At 37.9% G+C, this 24,585-nt stretch overlaps 1 protein-coding gene across 4 annotated transcripts in view; it reads right to left on the bottom strand.

Moving 5' to 3' along the window:
- Nucleotides 1-24,358, bottom strand: part of LOC308686993 (uncharacterized protein) — a 39,550-nt gene extending 15,192 nt beyond the window's left edge. The window contains exons 1-12 of one of the 4 annotated variants that reach the window (XM_081359151.1): nt 24,074-24,358; nt 22,888-22,948; nt 14,567-14,666; nt 10,879-10,920; nt 9,878-10,002; nt 9,478-9,574; nt 5,811-5,905; nt 2,119-2,202; nt 1,960-2,027; nt 1,788-1,874; nt 1,001-1,055; nt 360-577 (exon numbers count right to left, since the gene is read on the bottom strand). In XM_081359151.1, the coding sequence (XP_081215277.1) occupies nt 360-577; nt 1,001-1,055; nt 1,788-1,874; nt 1,960-2,027; nt 2,119-2,202; nt 5,811-5,905; nt 9,478-9,574; nt 9,878-10,002; nt 10,879-10,920; nt 14,567-14,666; nt 22,888-22,902 (986 nt within the window). In that variant the 5' untranslated portion in view covers nt 22,903-22,948; nt 24,074-24,358. Of the gene's footprint in view, nt 1-359; nt 578-1,000; nt 1,056-1,787; nt 1,875-1,959; nt 2,028-2,118; nt 2,203-5,810; nt 5,906-9,477; nt 9,575-9,877; nt 10,003-10,878; nt 10,921-14,566; nt 14,667-21,167; nt 21,347-22,887; nt 22,949-24,073 lie in introns of those variants that run through there. The other 3 variants (XM_081359152.1, XM_081359153.1, XM_081359154.1) reach the window with 3 other exon arrangements.
- Nucleotides 24,359-24,585: the final 227 nt, after the last annotated feature.

Here is a 24,585-nt window from a genome sequence, read left to right as displayed (position 1 = left end):
TAAACATTTAAGTGTGTACTTTTAATAGATATGAATTACACCACATGCCTGTAAAAATACAGCATAACATTTCACGGTCCTTGCAGTTCAATAATTATGATGACATAAAATAATACAATCAGACATGCAGGTAATACAAAAACAATTAAATGACCTCATCCGTGATCATGATTCATTTATTCCATTTAGATACATCGCTAGATGGTGAAAACGCATTAATAAAACGACATCTCCCATCGTCACCTCCTTCATAGCGTCATCAAGCTTCGCCTTTGTTATTGTTGGAAACTGCGCCCTCTTGTGGTCAAATACCAAAGTCACATACTGGAGCTTTAAAGTTATTGATGGAAGTCAAGTACCTTTGCTGCAGTGCATCTGGAATTCCCCTGTTTCTGTCTACTGCTTCTTTCAGGAATGGTTTTTCCAGAATCTCATCAGCTGAAGGTCTCCTATGAGGGTCACAGCTGAGCATTTGACAGATTAATCCCTTTAGATCTTCCGAGTACCTATTTGAAATTTTGGTTATGGTTCCTCTCAAGCTATTGGCATGTAGACAGCGACGCTCTATGAAGTTTGACTGTCAGATAAAGGAAAAATAAAAGTCTGATTAACCTCTAGATTATTAAACATTTCAAATATATTTAATTATTACCTTTAATTATGTGACTGAATTTATAATTCAGACACTTTTTTTCAAAGTAACTTGCCATAGAAGAACAAAGGCAATTTGTTAAGCAAAGCCAACAGTATTTGTAGGACACAATTCCAGACTTATGATACCAGAGATTAAGAAGCAAGCTAGAGAAGAGGAGAAATGCAGAGAGAGAAAAAAGAAGATTTCTGTGTGTGCAAATGTAAAATAATATTTACTTTTGGCAAACTTTTCCTCCATAGCAGTTACCAAGATCTTAAAATAGGTTAGGACTGTTCTCTTTGTTTGTACACTTTGAAGTTAATTGATTGAGCCATAGGATTAACTTAAATATGCATATATACTCACCCACACATCCAGCATGCAGAGATCATGAAGCAACCATCCCAATGACCATATGTCACTAAACAAAGTCAGTATAATTTAGTTAGTTACTTCAGTGATATAGTGTCACATCTATGTTCTGTTTTGCATTGATTTAGTTTTCCCTGTTTGCCTGCTAGATTGTGTTCTAGTTAATCTCCTTGATTGTTAATTAGTTTACACCTGTCCCCATTATGTTAGTTATTGTCATCTTCTGTGTATTTAAGACCTGTGTTCTTTGAGTTTGGTGTCGTTTCAGTTTACTGGTCTTGTTTCCCTGTGATTCTCCTTTCTATTCTCCTGTATAATCTTTAGCCATTTTCAAGAAACAACTCAAGGTGCATGATTTTCATCAAAAACATTTCTCAGCAAAATGATTAAATCTAAATGAATTATTGGATTAAAGACTACTCAGAGTTATTCTTCATTTTGCGCATTATTATAACAGTCAGTCATTACATAATTGTATTGTTTTGGATGACCTTCATCTGAATACTTAACTTTCATGTTCTTTAACACCCGGTTTGACAGACAATTCTTAAGTCTCAGACTAATTTGCATTATTGAGCTGTTTTAACTGAAAGCATATCTTAAAATATGTCTCAAGATACACACCAGTAATTTGGACACCAGTAATTTTTACTAGTAGTTTTTTTAGACATGTTTATTAAATTTCCTAATTGAACTAAGGCCTAATCCTGGTTTAATTTAAAATTGTCTGTGAAACGAGGCCTCAATGTATGTATTACATAATCTTTTACAAAAAGCCTACCTTTTTGAATTGTGTCTGTGTTTTGTATAGATCTCTGGGCTGACATAGAGATCTGAACCCACAAACGATGTTGCATATTCATCAGCACTTAAAAAGAAAAATCAAACATGTAAATTCAAATGGATGAAACTGACAAAATCTCTTCAAAACTCCTATTACTATTTAATTTCACCTTTGCAGCACTTTTGAGAATCCAAAATCTCCTAGATTGATGTAACCATCCCCAGTAAGAAACACATTCTAGAAAAACACCATAAATCATCATATGAACACATAAACACATTTGTCTTTAATGTTAATAAATGATTAAATGACCTTGGTCAATGTCTACCTGTGGTTTTATATCTCTGTGGAGAACATTGTTCTTATGGAGATACTGCAGAGCCAGACAAATCTGAACAAACCAGTCAAGGATCTACACACAGAAGAAACAAGAAAGCAGTAATTTATTCCATGCATTGTATTTGTTTTATTTGGTAGATTTGAGTAAAAAAAAAAAAGGTTGCATATTTGCCATTAGTCTACCATAGTGAAAAAAATGCTTCTTGTTTTACAGTATAGCCCCAAATGTATCATTCAGTGTTGAGTATTAACAGGGCTGAGTGATATTAGCTCTTCTCTGGAGTACTTTATAGCTAACTAACAAACTGTAATCATTGGATGGATAACTTTTCTGTAATAAATGTGACATTAAGGTCGCTTGTCCACCAAAGTGTATTTAGCGTAATTTTTCAATTCTTTCGAAACAAGCGCAGCAAGTTTTAAAGCATTTCTCTGGTCGCTGAGAGATGGAAATTTGGGTAAAACGTGCTAATCACTGTCTTTTTACAAAGCCATCTAAATCACAGCTGAGGACAAAGACCCAACCGTCACATTCTGTTACAACGCTAACAGATGACAATACAAGCACATTCATCCAAAACAAGTAAGCACTTTACAATGTTTTGATATTTTTATATTCAGAAACAAACTATTTGTGAAATCAGATGCTAGTAACAGTTCAGCAGATATTCCGTATCATAGCAACTAAAGTGTCTTAAGGTCCTTTCACACCGAACGCAAAACAATTCAACAACCCTTCGTCAGTCACTACTATGCAAGTCAAGACTGACGAATGGGGATCGCTTGCGAGAGCCTAACTACTTCGAGAGAAACTAAACGAGCCAATGCACATTGGCATGCGATAATTGCACCAGCTGCTGTGCATTGCGGCGTGAGCATATGAGCAGCAGGTGCATCGCATCCTTGTCTTTCGCTTCGGAGCCAAGTGGTGAATGCTGTTCCTGCTCTGCAGTCTTATCTGAGAGTGTTTTAACTTCAACTTTTAACTTCAGACGAGTCTGCTTCTTCAGGAGAATGCCTCTTTAAGCTGGTGTTGGTGTTACAGCGCTGGCCACAATCTCACAGAGAGCAAAACAGCTGTTTTCACAGCTTAGAATATTAGAAACAGCTATCATCCCATTTGTGAGGCTGCGGTCATCCCTGGGTGCTTCAGCACTAGAGAGAGCGGTTTCCTGAAAGAGGATACACGGTTTGCATCGGCATCTTTTTCAAGATGTCATTCAGTCCCTTTGCCTATTCCCCGGTCTAGTTCCTCTTCTGGTGCACCAGAAAAGGGCTAATTTGGCTAATAGCTCTCGTGATCTGAGGATTACAGTGAGTGTTCCCCAACGAGACCACCTCCTCGGGCCCCTCACTCCTCTAGGGCGTCACACACATGCTGACACTGCGTTCGTGGGTGGTTTATGACCACGTCGCCATGTTGTTCGTCTTGCCTCTCTCATGAGGGCTTGAACGCTCAGCGTGCCGTGTGCCATCGAGTTTGACGTTCACTGTCTCGCATGCCTAGCAGCTTTCGGATGGGATTACTGGGATTACTGTATCGGAGAGAGGGCTGTTACCCTCTGGAAATGAAGATGATGCTGAGTTCTACTGTAATTGTGTGTGTGCTCATGCTGAATCAGACTCAAGACTTGACAGCCACACTTTCCTGGGCTACTCTGGGGGCGCAGTGCGATGCGTAATCGCCTTGCCCCGCCCCCGTGGCTGCCGGATGTGCGTGAAAAAGTTTGGCAGTATGGAAGCATATTGGCAGCAATATGAAAAGCCAAACATGCCAAAATCTGCAGAAAAAGTTTTTCCTCTCTCACTGCCCTTGGTGGTGGGGCGCCTTTGCTTATTACAGACCGCCTCTTCCCTGCATGTGAGGGCCACCCTACAAGTCTGTGGAAGGCCAAAAACATGGGGGTAGTTCTAAGTCGGGGTTGAGCTGCGCATAGTGACTGACCGTGGTTTAAGTCACAGCACTGGCCCTCGGTCAGATGATGTCCACGGTGGTGGTCTAGAAGCACCCCAGGGGGTAAACCTTGCAGAGGTGCGAGACATCGCCAAAGTTCGCTTTCTTGATGCATCTCACGAGGTGGCCTTTTTCGGATACACTGTTGGAGACTGTACCCAGCGGTTTTCCACAGTTCAGAAACAGGCTGAGATAACCAAGAGCTTGACCCAATGTGCTACCAGATTCACTCATTGGCTTCCCCTCAGTCTGTTTGTCGCCAAGGGTGTTAGTCCCCTGCGAAAAAACAAAAAAACACAACTGTCACAGCCAGGTCTACTGTGATGTCAAGCTTTCGCAGGAAGACGGAGCCACCTGTCTTAGCAGCCCTGAGAACCAGAGTCAGCTGCTCTTCCCTGGTGGAGGGCCGGGCAGAGAATCTTTTTGTTTATTCAAATTCTGTTCCGCCGCTGGCGTCTCAGTCAGTGGTACCCAAATTCTCAATAAGAGCAGCTTCTCTGGGTCACAAGAGGGCTCGGAGGGCAGTGAGCAAAGCCACCAAGCCTAAGATTAAGATTCTGCTTCGGGCCGCCTCAGTGCCGATTGAACCGGTCCTTCCAGTCGATATGAAGACAGGGTTATATAGCCCCTACTTCATTGTGCCCAAAAAATGCGGTGGGTTACGGGCAATCTTGGACCCGCAAGCCCTGAAATGGGCCCTGCACAAGATCCCGTTCAAGATGTTAACGCAGAAACGCATTTTCTAATGCATCCGTCCCCGAGATCGACCTGAAGGACGCGTACTTTCATGTCTCGATTCTTCCTCGACACAGACCGTTTCTGCGGTTTGAGTTTGAGGGACGGGCATACAAGTACAGAGTCCTACCCGTCGGGCTGTCCCTGTCGCCCCGAGCCTTTACGAAGGTCGTGGAGGCAGATATTGGTCCACTCAGAGAACACGGCGTTCATATTTTCAACTATCTAGACGACTGGCTTATTCTGGCTGAGAGCAGTTGTGCGAACACAGGGACATGGTGCTCCGTCACCTCAACCTGTTGGGGCTTTGAGTCAACTGGGACAAGAGCAAACTCTCCCCTGTGCAGAGGATCTCATATCTCGGTATGATGCTGGACTCGGTCAACCAGACAGCGCAACTCACAGAGGAATGTGTCCGATCAGTGTTGAACTGCTTGAGTACAATCAAGAGCAGGACAGCAGTCCCACTGAAACTTTTTCAGAGGTTCCTGGGGCATATGGCATCTGCAGCCGCAGTAACGCTGCTCGGATTGCTTCATATGAGACCACTTCAACACTGGCTTCACGGCCGAGTCCTGAGATGGGCGTGGCAGAGTGGCACGTACCGGGATCACATCACCCCGCACTGCCTCCCAACCTTCAGCCCGTGGTCAGACCATTCGTTTCAGGTGGACGGGGCCTCTGCTGCATTGGCATATTAATTGCCTTGAGTTGCTCGCGGTACACCAGTGCTGACTGAAAATGTATTTTCCCTTGTGTCTCTCAAAGGTTTATCCATTTGGCTTTAACCTCTTTCCCTGCACACGTACAACAGTAAATTAAGATAAAGTTGCTACACCAGAAACAAACTATAACGCTTAAGATGCTTTTGACAAAATACATCATAAAATATAATTAGAGAATCACATACATAATTAGCATCAAATACTATAATTAACAGCTCTAGAGCGAATGAGCTCTCTCTGACTCAACAGAGTGCATATAACACTCACCTGTTCTTCTTCAAAACTTCCTTCTTGTGCTTTCATTTTCTTGTATAGATCTCCTCCTGCACAGTACTCCGACACAATGTAAAAGTACCCAGATTCTTCATCATAAAAAACATTACAAAAAATTAAAAATGATGTATTATCATAGAATATTTTAATTTTCAAATGTAGAAAATTAAATATGTATAAACTACCAGTCAAAAGTTTGGAAATTTTCTTATTTCAAAACATTTTCAGCAGCCTCATTACTCCAGTCTGCAGTGTCACACTGATAAATTACATGTTACAATATATTCACATAGAAAACACTTATTTGATACAGTAACAAATATTTCACAATATCACTGTATGTTTGATCAAATAAATAAAGGCTTGGTGACCCCAAAATCATATTTATTCCAAACTTCTGACCGGTAGTGTATTCATATGCCTGTATAAAAGTCATATACAAGTAATACATTTACCTTTAAGAATAATCTCTTACACTAAGATTCAGATCTTTCTGTCATTGTTTATTCACTTATTAAACTAATTTGTCAAAACACAGTTTTAAATAAATGCACTATATGTCATTAATATACAATATTCTTTAAAAGTTAAGGGCTTCTTGCCAATGGGAAAATGACCTCTTTAACATTCATCCTTCCCTCACATTGTCAGGGTTCTGTCACTTCGGTCTAGTTTGTTCTTGTCACAGAGCTCTGACACTCCTGTATTTTCTTGTCTTAGTCTGTGTGCCTGGTTTCAAAGTACCGCAAGAGCGATTAGAGAGCAGACGGATCTGTGTGCTTTTGAATTTTCGGTACTTTGATGTCATAAACCGATACGTCTGTGCTGCGCCGGTTCAAGTCCAACAAGCCTAAACACTCGGAGCATTAAAGGGATAGTTCACTTTGAAATTAATTTTTGATATGTTTTAGCTTACCTCAAGGGCATCCAAGATGTAGGTGTCTTTTTTTCCGCAGTAGTTTCAATTTTGATATTTTATACATAGATGTCGCCTTGGCTACGGTTTCGTTCCAATGAACTGCAGTAGCCAAGGCGACATCTATGTATATATCTATACCCGCCCGCGCCGTCAGATCATTTGGACGTGTGCTGTTTTCAAGAGATAACAACGATATAAATACTGTTCGTTTTCTCACACAAACCGCTCGTTTCGTGTCTTAGGCCATCAATGTGTACTTACGATGGGGAATTGTTTCATTTGGACGATGGGGAATTGTTTTAATTTGGACTCTGTGCTTGTGTTTTGAGGCAGTGACCATAGACCTGCATTATATGACTGACAGACAAGAACGGTTTGACCTAAAAATATCCAAATTGAAACTACTGCGGAAAAAAAGACACCTACATCTTGGATGCCCTTGAGGTAAGCTAAAACATATCAAAAATTAATTTCAAAGTGAACTATCCCTTTAATGCTCCGAGTGTTTAGGCTTGTTGGACTTGAACCGGCGCAGCACAGACGTATCGGTTTATGACATCAAAGTACCGAAAATTCAAAAGCACACAGATCCGTCTGCTCTCTAAACGCTCTCACGGTACTTTGATGTCATTCACCGATCCGTCTGTGCAGCGCCGGTTCAAGTCGAACAAGCCTATTTTCTTCTGTCATGAGCGCATGGAATGAGTATTAACTCATTCTCGTGTGTTCTTCTGTCCGTAGGTTTTGTGCTGTCATGTCATGTTTTGTCTTGTGCTGTTGCATGCAGCTTGTGTTTTACACTGACTGTGTGCTTTCATGTTGTAATGTTTTGTGTGAACACGTGGCTTATGAGTATCATTAGCTGCGTGTTCATGTCTTGTTCTGTGTTAGCATATGGCTTGTCATGCGTTTCCTAACCCCGTCCATCTTGTTACCTGATTATTGTTGCATTTGCCCCACCTGTCCTCCCTCGTTATGCTGGGTACACACCAAAATATTTTTTACATCTTATTAGATTTTCACAATGTGATAGACCACAAATGAGGACAACAAATCCTAGATTTAAGCATTTTGCTATTATAGTGTGTGTGTGTGTGTGTGTGCATGATGTGACAAAGACAGCTTACCACACACAAACAGATTTTCAACCAGAGAGTCTCAACTATAAACACAGGGAATCTCGCGAAACTTCAGAATAAGTATGGCGGACGATATGCAGGAAGAAATTGCGATGATATTGTTTGGAATGATTTTCACAGAACACGTTGTATAAACATTTGTGCTGTCGCCACAAATCAACAATCTGATCCTCCATCTCTGCTGTCCACATCAATTTCACTTTGTGTTGCGCCATGACTGTGTTTGTTGTGCTTCCGTCTTCCTTCATCTCGCTTTCTGATTGGATGTTGTTTCGTTTCACGTGATAATCTCCAGAACGTGCACGTGTTTGTCCTCGGAGTTCCCCCACACACACATCAGGATTTCTGATCGTAAATATTAAACATGTTGAATATTTACGATTCGCGATCGAAGCGGCTCCGACGTTCTTCCGATCAGGTTCGAACACACTTAACACACCTCACACCAAGGGAAAATCTGATAAGATAATCTGTAGAACCATCAAGATAATAGGGACACAGCTAGGATTGTCGGGAGGGGGGAAATCGGCCAAAATCAGCCTGATTATCTTCTGGTGTGTACCCAGCATTACCTGTCCTCCCTCGTTACCTGCCTTGTTCGCTCTCTGTTTATTCTCCTTGTGCTGATCGAATGTCATGTTGACTGTTACCTTATGTGTCAACTTAACTTAAGTCTCTTGTTTCCCCCCCTTGGGCCCATTACCTCTGCAAATTGAGTCCTCGCTTCATCCCTTACTCACAATCCTGACAAATCTTCCCCTCGCAGGTCAAAATCACCCGAAGCCCTATACAATTATTCTTAAATTTTTTTTTTTTTTTGAACAAAGATTTTATTTTTTATTTTTTTTCTATTTTTTTAATGCAATTTTTGGGAGATTATTTTTTTTTAATTGTATTTACCTTTAAATCACTAGATTTGATCAATAAATAATAAATAAATAGTTTTAATAATTTATAATTTAAATAATTTAAGCACATTCCTCATATTCTTTCAATTTAAATTTAAAATAACACAATTTTATTCATAACCCTTTTAATTCAGCTCAAAATATCTTACATTGGGCGTCTTTGCCAACCTCTTGTGGAATAAAATAAATAATATAACGATATTTCATGACTCTTGCCACTAGATGGGCTTATAGCTCTATATATGGAGCAAATGAGCTGTTCCACTGGGTCCTAGACATCATGTAGACATTATAAAATCCTTTTTTGGTAGTTTTAGCATTTTTAGTTTGAATTTTGATCATTTAGGTTATTTCTATGTGAAGCATAGCTCGCTTTCCCTTCATATACGGGGGTCAAATTGACCCGCGAGGGGAGGAAGGATTTGTTATTTTTTTTAGATTTCAACCACAACACTTTTTTGGGACCTGAATGAGTTTCAGGTCCCAATTACTTGTATTTTTACCCCGTACATATTAAAAGTATATAAAAGTATACATTACACATTAAAAGTAAATGCACATCACTCATCTTACCCCATCTTACCCCACATGTTCACTGTTAGTTGTTTCACACTTTCTAAAAAAAACTGTAACATTTACTTTCAGACTGAAGGAACATTGTCATGCTTCTATTTCTATAATTTAAACAGACACACCTTCAAAGGAATCCTCGTAACCAACGATATATCCATGGTGCAGATCCTTCAGGATGTTGATTTCGTTTTTGGCTACGCCTAGATTCAATTTCACATTCTGCAAAGAACACATTTAATCTACAGTATGTCATGTTTATCTATAGGATCTTATTAATATGTTCAATCAATCCATCCATCTTCCTAGCATTATTTCAGCTTGTTGCAGGGTTCATTTCACACACACATTTGGATTTGGCACAGGTTTTATGCCAGAGTTGGGACACATTCAGATACACGTACAATTTTTTTGGCTTCGAACCAGGGACCATCTTACTGTGAGACGACAGAGCTATCCATTGAGCCACTGTGCCGTCCCTAATTAATACATTTAATACTTTAAACAATTATTGATTTTACTTACATCTCTATAGTTGATCTCTTTAACCACAAGGGAATCTTCATCTGGACTCTTCACCAGAAACGCTCTTCCTGAAATCCCTTTTCCAAGTTCTTCTGTTATTGTGTATTCATGTTTTTTTAACACTTCTACAATCAAGATTCAAATCGAAAATTACCATTAGCAAAACACTAAAACTATATAAATACAAATATTACTCAAAAAATTAGTGGCAAAAAAAGTATTTACAATATATTCAGTAGCTACTGATTAACTTATGCTTATTGATTATTAATGCTAATTATTGAATACATTTATTTAACACTAATACTTATTAGTATACAATACTAATGTGTTGTGGTTGCAATTATTTGTGTGCAATGTTCAATATAACACAATATTATATAAATTAAACTACTATTTCATTTACATAATATTATATAAATAATAATTTATATAATAATATACAAAAGTATAATATATTTATATTAGGGCTGTCAAAAGATTAATCGTGATTAATCACATCCAAAATAAAAGTTTGTGTTTAAATAATAAACAGTATGTGTGTGTACTGTGTATAATTATTTTGTATATATAAATACACACACATGCATGTATATATTTATTTTTATATATAAATTACACATTTTTCTTAAATATATACATGCAAGTGTGTGTATTTCTATATGCAATTTTAATTATACACAGTACACACACATATATTATTTAAACAAACTTTTATTTTGGATGCGATTAATCACGATTAATCTTTTGACAGCCCTAATTTATTTACAATTTATGTTAATAAAAATTAGAAGGTAGAAACAACTGTGATAACACACACACGCACGGGATCAGTTGCAGTTTACTTTACTTTGCTTTAAGGAATTAAGCTGGTTGTTGAGAGAAGTTTTACTTCATCACAGCTAAGAAAGGCCAGAAGACTCAGTTTAAATATGCAAATCACAAAAGACCCTCACAGTCATTGTTATAGGAGCATTCAGACTTTGACTAATTATACTCACCTGCTCTTTCTGTTGCTCTGCTATCATTTTCATTGTTTTGTGCTGTTATGAAAATAGGACAAGAGGTTCAAATTCAGTACTTAAAAAAACAAAACAGTATATTGTGTTACACAATGCGGCACAGAACAACATTCAAAGCACACGTGGGCTTTTTTCAGGTAGTTTAGCAACAAAGTGGACCCAGATTATTGAATGAGGCAAAGTGATTGTAAAAATGAGCTGTTTATTGAATAGTTTCAGTTTTGCCTTTCTCAGTGCACAGTCGGGCTTCAACTGGGGATTCAACTGCGTCATCATTTCATGATGTTAAAAACCTTGAGATGGAGACATTTCCTTATCTCTAACTTATTTGTGAAGGCAACAAAGGACACAACATAATGATTCCAGGACAGAAAAAAAATAATAATACTATTCAATAAAAACACTTAGTATAATCAGTAAGTAGCTATCCCTCCAACATGCCCTCAACAGACATGTCAGCAGACCTAAATGTGCACAGTGATTGAGACATATAACACTTTATTAAAATTATTAGTTGCTAATCTGAGTCTTAAACTATTCTCAAACAAAACTGTCACAAAAATTATGGGCATGCTCTCTCACCAGACCTATTTCAATAATATGTCAAATAGCAACATCATTGTATTCAGTACGGCTGTACAAATGGCTGAAAAACTAAATTAGAATTTCTTTCTTAAATATTTGGCAAAATTCGAATTATTTTCAAATTCTAAAAGGCAATACTCAGGGCCCTATTTTAACGATCTAAAACGCAAGTGTCAAAGCGCAAAAGACGCCACGGCCGTAAAAGAGAGAAGTTGCATTGAAATGGAGAAACCCACCCAAATTAACTTCGGTTAAACGGGCGTTTGATAATTTGGGTAAATGTGTAAGCTAGATGTATGCTTTTATAATAAATTATCTATCTATCTATCTATCTATCTATCTATCTATCTATCTATCTATCTATCTATCTATCTATCTATCTATCTATCTATCTATCTATCTATCTATCTATCTATCTATCTATCTATCTATCTATCTATCTATCTATCTATCTATCTATCGTAATAATGTATGATTTTCAAAAATGAAAACTGCTGTTTCTGTGTAGATGAGAGAATCAAAGTGTATGTTGTGCACACGCTACATTGATTATGGCCAAGCATGCGCCCTTAAAATAGCATATGAATAACATGTGCAACGCGCCACTGACTTTAGACTATTTTTTCCTGGTTAGTGGCGCAACTGTTTTCTAAACCTGTAAAATAGCATTCAGTTTGAGCGTAGACCCGCCCTGAGTGAGCTGGACACAGAGTCTGCCAGTGTTTCGACACTGGAGCAGCTGTAGACATGAATGTCTCCGAAGCGATTGAGGTGTGCTGTTGTTGGATGTAAGAATGAACATAGCAGTCTTCATTTACTCTCGTTGTTACTCGAGGATGGATCTGTACTGTTCGTGATCAAGCTTACACTCTCCGGAGCGACAGGACTAACGTGACTGACCATGGCAAAAATGAAAGTGAGAGCTTTTGATTGTTTTACGGATATACAGTTTACCAGTTTATTTAGCACCCACTGAAAAGGTGTGTATATATGTTTACTGTTAGTTGTAACGAGTGTTTTGTGTACTTTGCTGTGTACGTTTTAAATGGAGAGAGAGAGAGTTTATGGATAAGACTTTAATGCTCACTTCTTATACTGTGTTTATTCAGCTCTTACAGTGATTCTCTGGAGTAAAACTAACGCTCAACTTTTGTGTGATGTACAATAAACTTCACTGAACTCATCAGTATATTTTGGTCATCATTTGTACGGGTTCTGCTACAGCAGGCTTGTATTAATAGTGGATAAAAGCAGATGACAAGTAAGTTCTAACCATAATTAAACTAAACTATACCTGTTCTATCTCCATACAGCATATACTATCTGGCTCTGTGGGCATTATTGTCCGACTCCAAGTCGAAATGAACACCACAACTGAGAGTTTCTGTTCTGATATTATCAGATGAGATTGTCCTGACTCTGAGGCTCCGCCCCCTGGGCCAGCAGCAGCAGCTCATTTGCATTTAAAGGGATACACACTAAAGTGTGTTTTTCTGAGCCCCAAAAAATGACAATTTAAACATTATCTGTTGGGTATTTTGAGCTAAGACTTCACATACATACTCTGGGGACATCAGAGACTTATTTTACATCTTGTGAAAAGGGTCATAATAGGTGCCCTTTAATGCACGGCTTTTGTCACAAAGCGTTTTGGGATTGGTTTGAATGAAATATTGCAGTTTATAATTAGTATTTTGGCACACCACGATGAGTTGCGCTATGCATTGTTCTAAAATCGGGTTTTATTCTGGCATGTTGAATTACAGTAGTGTTCGACAAACGCGGCAGCACGTTCACTTGGTTTTATTTTTCTCACAACAGCTAAAATAACTTAATACTTTTGGGGTCATACAAATAAGAGTACATTGTTCAAAACTGTAAACTTTTATTCATATTAGGCTAGCGACCTCTGTCGTCTCTCTCTCCGAAAGCCACTTGCCTCAGCTCAGTCACAATAAGATGAAAAATTTAACGAAAAGGGATCGACAGGTAGACGTATATCGGTAACAGGTTGAGTTGCAGGCACACGTGCAGTTTAACGGTGTCCTGACATGGAAAGAATTTTGCCAGCTGAGCTGACTGTTATCTTCACTTATATGAATGAGCAACGCATGAGAAGTGAAACTAGAACTACAACATTTGGAAGAGCAAGCGCAGAAAGTGGAAAGAAGAGCGAAGAGAAAAACAGCAAAAGCTCCAAAAGAGTAAAATAAGAGCAGAAAATGTAAGAGAGCACAAAGTACAGAGTAATACAATCAAGGAAAATTATTTTTTAAGAAAACATGAACATAAGTTTAAGTTTTGTGCAATATTTTTTTACATGTGTTTTTTATATTTTTGATTCGTGCTTATTAATTTTGTATCCGTGACTGCAATTCGTTTGACGGGATATTGATCCCATATTAAAGGTGTAGGATAAAAAGACACACCCATGAAATGTATTTAAAAAGTAATAATAATAATAAAAGTAATAAACAGTAAGTTAAAAAACAGTTATGTAATGGCAAAACACTGTAGCCAGTAGTTTACTGTACAACTGAGTTTTGTGGGTCACCATCGGGCTAACAAACCAACAAAAGTTCTTTTTTTAGCTAATATATAATGTAATTTCATATTTTTGGTATCGGATTTCATAAAATTGGTATCGATAAAAGGTATTGTTCAGGAACCGGTATCAGTCAAGGTATAGATATCGAATTTTTTTTAACGATACCCAGCCCTAATTACAAGGGATTTTAAAGTATTTTTTTTTCTGAAAATTGACTTTCACTATGAACTTTAAATATGTGTAGCGTGTCATTTTTTCTCGGATTCCATCAAATCATAAATCATTTTGAAGAAAAAATATAATAAGCTCAGAAGAGAGAATCGAGATACATTTTAGCACATTCAATTTATGGATCAATCGATATTAAATACACAAATACACAGGACTAAATGTAATATTAATTTCCCTTTAAACATGATTGTTTTCAAATAAATTTAGTACAAACACAATTTGTCTTTTTCTGAGGGTGATTTGATGTTTAAAGCTGCTAACATAAAACTATTGTTGCTCAAATTCATAATGAAATTTACTTACCGAATAAAGGAGGGTTTCCAATGCTCCTATTTGAGGAATCACTGAAACCACTGTCAACACAGACAGCACTGGCATCAGGGAGTTTGCGATAGTGATGCATCTTTAGGGGGGAGAAAATGCATCCTCTTAATAAAGAATCTATGAAATTCACATATTAAATATTGTTGAATGAAAACAAATATTAAAACTAAATATTCCTTGTGAATCTTAAATCTGTGGTAACTTGTTATTGAATTTCTGATTATGAAACATTACAGTTTTTTAATAGCCTGGTTAAAACCAGACCATTCTCAGTAGTAACTGAGTTATGGTCTGGCAAAGCTTCATTAATAACTCATTTCCAAAGGGGCGTCACCAACGGACGTCGCTCAAATGCCTCTGGGCGCAATAGGCTATGTGTACAAGCGTCCCGACGAACTTCCGCTATTGTCAGCTGTCGGCATATCAGTTTCCGGTTTACGGCCGCTTCATAGGCATCCGCTGTAAACAAACAAGATGAGTGCTGCTGTTGTACGAAATAAAGAGATATTATGTGCGTGACACATCTAAGTTTCTAAGAACTGTAGGTGGATCTTACGGCCGTTTCCCACATACTCCGTGTGCAGTGTGTGTGTGTGTGTGTGTGTGTGTGTGTGTGTGTGTGTGTGTGTGTGTGTGTGTGTGTGCGGTGCAGGAGCAGCACGCGCTATTCACCTTATTCCGCCCCCCCCCCACTTTTACTTCTGTCCAGTACTTCCGTTGTAAACCAACTTCCGGTTTAGTGGACCCTCATTCAATTTCGAGGAGAACTGCAGAGAAGTCTCACTGATAAAATGTCACATAAGATAAGCTAATTTGTGCCAAATGTGCAATGTACGTGTGTATCAACAGCACAGCAATGCACTGTTTCTCTGGGTAATTTTTAAACGACTTTTAGGCGTTTATATGACCCGTCTGCCTGTCTGATCGCAGCCCGGCCGATGTGTAGTGTTTACCGGACAAACAAGAACTTGTTTTTCCACCTCCATGAATGAGAGTGTTGATCATAATGTCGCATTGTTGAAGTAAATTGTAGTTTACCTTGCTTTACCCCGGTCTTCTAAAAGTAAAAAGATGACTGTGAAAAATAGTAGTAGGCCTATAGAATTAAATGCATTTATGGTGAGATTACTATAATTTATTGACAAATTACAATTTATCTAGATCGTTTCCGCACCGAGTCTATTTCTGCTGTGCTGCAAACGCTGAATTAAAGTGACAGCGCATGTTTCGTGGTCAAAATTAACAAAGATTGACATGAAAATGTAGTAATTTCACCATAAATGCGTTTAATTAAATAAATGGTAGTCTCATTCGTGGAGGTGGAAAAACAAGTTCTTTGTGACATGCAAGATTTATTTTATTAAAATTTAAATGGAAAAGAAAAGGCATGAGAGTCGGCTGTTTTTGTCAATTTACAGTTAAATATTTGACCACTTGCTTGAGCAACTTAATATAAGTAATGCATGGAATAATAGCCCTACGTTGTTTAAATTGTGTTCAAACGTGCATGCGTCCATTAAAGAGTGTAGGTTATATGTGTACAAAGAGAATCGCAATGCTGAAAAAACATTTTATTAAATAAAAGTTGCAGCGTAACTTCTGGATTTTAAATAAAAATAGTAAGTGTTTGTGGTACAGCCGTGAATCAGTTATTCACTGCAAACGCATCATATATGAAGCACTATAGCGCGTGCTGCTCCTGCACCGCACACACACACACACACACACTGCACACGGAGTATGTGGGAAACGGCCGTAAGATCCACCTATAGTTCTTAGAAACTTAGATGTGTCACGCACATAGTATCTCTTTATTTCGTACAACAGCAGCACTCATCTTGTTTGTTTACAGCGGATGCCTATGAAGCGGCCGTAAACCGGAAACTGATATGCCGACAGCTGACAATAGCGGAAGTTCGTCGGGACGCTTGTGCACATAGCCTATTGGATAGACCTACACCTATCAGAGCGATCGTCATCATGTGTAAAGCCATATGCTGCATCTAGTGCTGGGCGGTAAACCGGTTCAAACCGAAAACCGGTTTATATTTTCGTTACGATATTGATTTTTAATAAACCGCCATACCGGTGTATTAAATTACACAACGTTCGGAATGAACGTTACGCTGCGCCGCGCGACTCTTTCAGACGGACCCTTTACAATGTTGCACTTCTAAGCAGCGACGAGTGAGGGTAAACAAACAGCAGTGCTCTGTTACGTTACAGGGACGATGGATGCTGCTGTCAGAATTATGACATAGAAGAACTTGTGCCAAAAAGGGGAGCCGGGTCTATTGTTTGGAGGTTTTTTGGTTTCCAAAAATCCAACGTCGACCAACCAACCATTTTATGTAAGTACTGTCGGGCTGAAATTCTCGCCAAAGGCGGCAACACGAGCAATTTGCTCCAGCACCTTAGCCGCAAACACGTCTTGGAATATCAAGAATGTATTAAATTAAAGTCAGCCGCGGACTCAGCGCCCTCCACATCAGCAGGTAACATGGGGAAAGCTAAAGAAAAGTCGAGCCAAATGTCACTTAAAGACGCGTTTGCTAAAGGGACTTACTACGACAGAAAAAGCAAACGATACATAATTTTGTTTTTATAGACCTCAAAAGCAATGCAAGACAAGTTTTCTTTTTATATTTACTTGAATACATGCAATGTTCCTGGGCTTGTACTTGAACTAGCAAAAGTATTCCAAGTTGTTCTAATTGTGTTGTTCAAAATAAAATATAAAAATAAAAGTTCTGTATTTTGACTGCAATTGTCTTTGCATTCTGATTCCTCACTTCATTAGAATCATGAATGGCTCTTATTTGCAAACAACAGCATAATTTTCTGGGGCCATGCAAACCTGTATTACTAGTGTGGAATTATTCTACAATATTCACTAATGACAGTAAAGTAGACCATCCCAAGTCAGTTTACTGCAGTAATTCCTCTCTCAACCAGTAGAAAATGAATTGAACACCTGTATATGCATGAAAAAAAAACCCGTCATAAACCATAAACCGGTAGCCTGGGTTTCCCCATACTGCCTTGCTCGCAGCGCGATTCTATTCACGCTGCTAGGCAGTCTGGACACCATGGGACAATTTTTCCCCTGAAAAAGGGAACCAATCACAGAACGGGGAGGGAGCAGCAAGATGATGACGACACCGAAGCAGTTTGTTTATATCAGACTCGACGTTACCTTCTACCCTCATGTTTATCTTGCACAAACGGTAATATTCGCTAAACGCCATCGTGTACAAATAAATCTTTGACCCATCGTCTTTTTCCTCGTCGAATTTCTCTCACTCTACATACGTCATCTGGTATAATTGAAGCGATTGGCTATGAGCTACATACAGGCGCATTTGATAGACATTCATAGCGCCCAATAAACGGCTCTGGGCATTCGTAAACCACGCCTCAAATACGAGAAAATGCGCACGTAGTTTCCAGACCAAGTCTCAATGAGACTTGGTCTGACGTTAGCCAGGCTAATAAACCGGCACAATTTTGAAAAAAAACGTGATATCAATTTTTGGTCAACCCGCCAGCACTAGCTGCATCCCAATTAGAGGTGGGCGATATTTCATTTAGACCAAAATATCCAATATCCGATATGCAAAATTGGGATATCGAATATTTCATAATTTGTACAATCCGACCCCCCAAACATGAAAAGAGCTGAAAGAAGTTAAAGAGAAAAATAACGCACACTATAACCTTCTAAACAATTATATGTAGCGATTTTTAATACTGTAGGGCAGTACTATTCCTGGAAGCAACCTCCGAGTGGCCCAGCCCATGGTCCCATGTCGTCAAAAACACACATTCATACGTAAATTCCAAATAGTGCGCGCAGAAGCTGCAAAACCGTTTTGTAAAATGATATATGAATTATTTTTATTTTATCATATGTCATTTTACAAAAGGACATTTTACAAACCTACGTTTTGCGCATGTGCTCCTGCATGCACTTTTTCAGTCACAACACAGCAATCAAAGGAGGACGTGCTGAAAACTGTAATGCTGTTCTCTTCCTTCATAACTCGTACTGAGAAGGTTTGAGTTGCAGAGGAATTTGTGACTGTTTCAGCTGTTCAACCACATCAAAGTTTCGTAATTAGTAAGTCCGTGCTTTTTCTCTTTTTGTTCTTATGTGCTGAAGGGCTGCTGTGCCTTGGTGAAACGGTGTTTGTACGTGAAGAGCTCTTTTCCAAAACGCCATAAACCTAAAAAGCTGCCTCAAAGAACCAGCAAAAGTAATGATTATGAATATGTAAACTATTGCAATAAGACATTTTAATTGTTTATTAACTTCTGGCAAAGATGAAGTTGACGATAGGCTATTGACTCGCGATCTTCGCAGTAGGCTAGTGAACGCACCGGAGAAATGCACATTTATTAGGCTACATAGTTTCTTTTATTTTTGGATGGTTTTGTTTAGAACCAGCTTTCTGTAAATATATTTCACATTTGTTAGGCCTGTGAGGCGAGTAGGCTACGGTCCGGTTCATGATGATCTCCAGTTCAAGCACCTTATGTTGTGATTGCTAGCCTATATTTACTTTTTATGTATTAAATCCAGGAAATGTGTTAATGAAAAATGTATAAAAAAATAAGATACAATTAATACAAAACGAAATTCGTTTTAAAGAAAGTGCTAAAGTGCTTTCTGTTTTGAGGTCTCTGTGAAACTTTGAAAGTCTTTTAGTGCCGCTTTCAGAGCACTCACGTCCATAATGGAGAACTGTCATGTAATATTGTTTTTTCCTCATAAATGCGAACACGAAAAATAAAAGACAAAAGACTTTTTTTAAAAGACAAACCATCAATTTTTTGAAAAAAAAAAAAAAAAAAGGATTTATAGCGTTTTGGTGAAAAAAATGGATGGATTTATAGCATTTTGAAAAAAAAATTTTTTTTACTTTCAATTTATCATCAACAATATTGTTGTTTGATTTAATAATCACTGTTGCCAGAGGTGCCTAGTTCCGTTTGTTTTTTTTGTTTTTTTTTTTTTAAGTGGAAAAAGTAGGGGCTACCTCAGATTCTTAGTTAGCTCCTTTATTGTTTTTTTCTAAAGCCTACAATAATAGGTCAAATGCAGCAAGTCAAAAGACCAACTGGACCTTCTTTGCCAGTTTGCACACATTTCTTTGAAGGATGGCAAAAATATCGTCTGAATATCGATATCGAGATATTGGAAAAAAAAATCGAGATATTGATTTTTGTCAATATCTCCCACCCCTAATCCCAATTCGCCTAAGTTTCACTACGCCATAAAAGTATGTACTCTTTTTGTGAAGAAAATGTATTTACTTTTGAATGTGTAGCAAAAAAATAGGCAAACTTTGGGACATACTACTTCGTCATCTTTATCGGACGGATCTGTCGCGTGCATCCTGTCACGTAAACTGCCCTGTCAATCATCGTGTCACAGTTAAAATCCTCTATTAAATCTAATTTCATTTCCTACTGTTTCAGAGAAATGTAGTCGCACGTTCATCTGCCAGTGGGTCTTTCATGGAGACTGTCCTCATTTGTTTGCAATTTGAATATAATAATGCATTTAAAAGTTGGTGGCTTCACCAACGGACGTCGCTCAAATGCCTTTGGGCGCAATTGAATAGGCATTTAACCAATCAGAGCGATCGTCATTGTGTAAAGCCCACCCCAACATTTCTGATTGGTGCCGCAATTTCGACGGATTAGAAATGGGCTTGAATGAGCTCTTTGCCAGACTACTTGCAGAACAAATCTAAATTTACTGGAAATTGTCTGGGTTTTTCTCTGGCTATTTTTTTTAATTGCTTGCACAGTAAAAGTGTTACTTGAGGCTCACTCAGTGAAAGCATTCACTCATGTGCCGAATCTTCAGACCAAGTCTGCAAAACTACAAGCACATCAGGGGTGGCGCCAGATCATTTTTAACGCATGTGCTGAGGGGGTGCTAGATCATTGACAAGGGGGAGCTGCGCAATTATAGGCAATATATATATATATATATATATATATATATATATATATATATATATATATATATATATATATATATATATATATATGCTTCCAGAAATTAATGGGGGGTGCTATGGGGGTGCTTTGGTCTTTCTTGGGGGTGCTGAAGCTCCTGCTAGCCCCTCCCTAGCGCCGCCCATGAAGCACATTATACGCTTTACACTCAGTTTGCAATTGTAAAACAAAATTTTAGCAAAATGCTCTACAGTATTTTATTTGCTTGTATTTTTGCTGTGACTTCTGTAGCTGTTTTTTCACCATTGTTGAGATTGATATGCTGATTTTTTATGTTTGTGTGTGACTCTAAAGGATGTTGTTTAATTTTTGTGCATGACGCTTAAAAATCCATCATTATAAAGAAGTGTTGTTGGAACTCTTGCTGTAGTTTCACAGTGGTGGTTAAGTCACATTAAAGTCTGTTAATAATGTAACTCTTTTGATAAGGGATTGACACTGAGATGAGTGAATCAAGCGTGATATAACGCTATCATATCTTCCTCTTCGCTATCATTAACAAGATAAACATGAATGACATCAGAGCGTTGAAAGATTCAGAACAACTTACTGAAAAGTATCTGGAGTAATCGCTCAATCAGTGTTTCATCCGCAGAAATAAAACAGCTTGTAAACAATGTCACGTAACATTACATTCGCTTTATTGGAGTTGTATGGATTACTTTTATGATGATGGATGCACTTTTTGGGGCTTCAAAACCTAAGGGACCATTCACTGCCATTATAAAGCTTTGAAGAGCAGGATATTATTTTATATAACTCTGATTATGTTTGGCTGAAAGAAGAAAGTCATATACATCTAGGGTGGCTTGAGGGTGAGTAAATCATGGGATCATTTTAATTTTGGGGTGAACTAACCCTTTAAGATGTGTTTACTTTTACATTTATATTCTCATCTGTCAACCTTTTTAATTGTATAGTATTTAAAGGGGCTATATGCTTTTTTCTGAAATTTAAACTCGCGACTGACACCTGTGGCCAAAAAACGGAACTGCTCTTCCTTTCTGCTCGCTCTCGTACGTGCACACTTCACAAGTCATCCGCTGCAAAGAAGTCAACATTATGTTTACAGAGGTAAGAACAGTCAAATACATACAGTATATTGTTTGAGAAACTAAGTTTGTTTGCTGACTAGTGGTGGTGGCAGAATGATCTGAAACGTTTAACATGAACGCGCTTGACGTCACATCCGCAGACAGCGCGCGAAAAATCCGACCCGACAGAAAATAGGAAAAATAGGATACAGGCTTATAAGTGCACCCACTGTGAGCTGACAAGGTGTCAGTATGCTCATCAGGAGATGTTTGAGTCATACATGGTCAAATAAAAAGGCTATTGTTACGTTTATTTTGGGGAAACAGTTGCATATAGCCCCTTTAAAATAGCATTTCCATTTTGCACAAAGGCAAAAAAAAAAAAAAAAATATCAACAACAAATATTTTGGTATACGGTGCCATACTTGTTACAGAACTTACAATTGATTACAAATTCAATAACAGATCTATCAAATCATCATACATCAAATGTATTAAAATTAAACTATTGCAGGTTAATAGTTTTACGTCTTCAAATAAGGTTAAAGGGGGGGTGAAATGCTCATTTTCACTCAATCTCCTGTTAATCTTGAGTACCTATAGAGTAGTATAGCATCCTTCATATCTCCAAAAAGTCTTTAGTTTTATTATATTTATAAAAGTAAGATAGGCTGTACCGAGTCTTTCCGGAAAAACCCGAGCGCCTGGAGGCGGGCCGTGTGGGCGAAGCCAGAGCCATAGAGAGAATCCATTTATAAAACATTCATCGTCGAAATGCAGGGAACAAACAGTCTACACAACAATCTGCATCCACTGTTCCTAACGCTGGGTTCTTTGGGAAGCTTTCCCTCACATCCAAAAACACACTTTGGAGACACTATGCAGCGCTGCCGATGATTTCCTGTTGAAGCGCGTTGATGTGCGCGGTCTCGCTCTCCTCTGGTCGACGTGTGCGCGGGCGCGCTTTTCCGGGAGAAATGCTCATATAAGGAGTTCCACTCTGGTCTACGTCATTAGATCCACGGTCGGAAAAAAACCAGCCGAAACTTGTAATAACCCGGAAGTAAGATTTTCGGCACAGAAATTCTCCGTTATTCGTCCAAAATTTTTTTAAAAAACTTTGGCCATGTTAAGCATGAGAATCCATCTCTTTAACACTGTAAACAACTCTGAATACATGAAACACCATTGTACCCCCCCCCCCCCCCCTTTAATGAACATAAGCTTTAACTCACAGGGTTTTCTTCCATCTTGTTTCCTCCTCACAGAAGACCTCCACAACTCTTCAGTTATCTGCTAAACACAAAATAATTAATTACAAATAAACACTCATTACTCAGATTTTTTTCCCCCAATTTTTGTATTTAAACAATTTGATATATAATATAATTATAGGTCTCTCCCTCTCTCTCTCTCTCTGTGTGTGTGTCTATCTGTTTATCTATCTATCTATCTATCTATCTATCTATCTATCTATCTAATATATATATATATATATATATATATATATATATATACATATATATATATATATATATATACACACACACACACACACACACAGTAAAAAGATGTGTGTTATAAAACAAAACTGTTGAAGGTATTTTGTGTTTATGACAAAATAAGATGTATTTTAAATGGTCTCCTATAAAAGCTCTAAAATAAATAATACAATAAATGAAAACAAATGAATAAAATATGAATTTTTAAAACCTTAAAGATTGAAGGGTGTTTTTTGGCAGCCAATCACTTCATACCTCTTGTCTTTTTCAAATGCTGCATTCACTGCGCTTTTCACTTGTTATTAACCAGATAAACTGCATCTCTGTCAGACGTCTACAGAAGCTCTTATTGGTTTTAAACAATACTTTATTAAATGTCACTGGACTACAAAAAACAAGTTAACAATACGTTTCTGTGTTCTTCCAATCCAAAACACCACCTAGTTGTAAAAACACAGGAAGTAACTCAAATACAACACACGTGACTTATTTTTTCTCTGGTTTCAACGACATATTATTCACCGTGTATTTATATTTTCATTTGTTTCTTGAAAAGTTACGATATTGAAGGCAAAAAAATAATAGTTGCACATGGCCATATAAAGACACACTTTAGCCTCAACAGACCAATCAAACATCTCTGTGGAAACGGGTCAGTAATATCAGTAAAATATAGTTTCAAGTTTCTCTACAAAGGGCTCATTTTGAGTAAAAATTATATATATACTGAAGACACTAATCATATAGCCGAATCACGAGCTTACGCTTATTTCTATTCCAAACAAAGTCTAATAGGCCTATATCAAATGTCCCTTTCGGTTTCGTTTTTGTCAGGTTTACGGTGCGTCGTTACTTAATCCTCGCAAATTCAATCAGTTATTGCAAACTGTACACTAGTAACCCATCACACTAGACAAACCTGGTTGCAGTCTTGATCGAAGCTCTTCTGTATTTTGCGTCCTCATGAAAATTGAAACTGACGAAGCTCGAGCTTGAAGAGTTTTAAAGCGCGACGATAGAAACTAAATTATACTTAACGTACGGAACTAATATATTCTGTTTAGTTTAAACCATTTTCGTAACATAAATAACAGGCAAACAAGGTCTAAATCGTTAAAAATCAGCCAAAATGAACAACATCAAACTTGCAATGCTCCGCCATTCTTCTTCTTCTTTCTTCTCTCTGAGTCCCGCCTCAAAAGAGGAAGAACAGATCAAACAGCCGGAAGAACAAAATACACATGTAGGCTAAATGATGTTTTAAGATGTATTGGCGCTTTTTTTCCGCACACGAAAACATTACAGATATACAGTTCATGTTTTAAACCAGACTCAAAATGAGTGAACAGTTACAGCCGTTATTAACTTTTTCAGCATCATTGCAGGTTCACTGAAGGACACTGATTTTACTGATTACAATAAAACATCCAA

Source organism: Scardinius erythrophthalmus (genome assembly GCF_964197995.2).
Source record: "Scardinius erythrophthalmus genome assembly, chromosome: 2".
Lineage (NCBI taxonomy): Eukaryota > Metazoa > Chordata > Actinopteri > Cypriniformes > Leuciscidae > Scardinius > Scardinius erythrophthalmus.
This window is presented reverse-complemented; position numbering and strand designations above follow the sequence as displayed.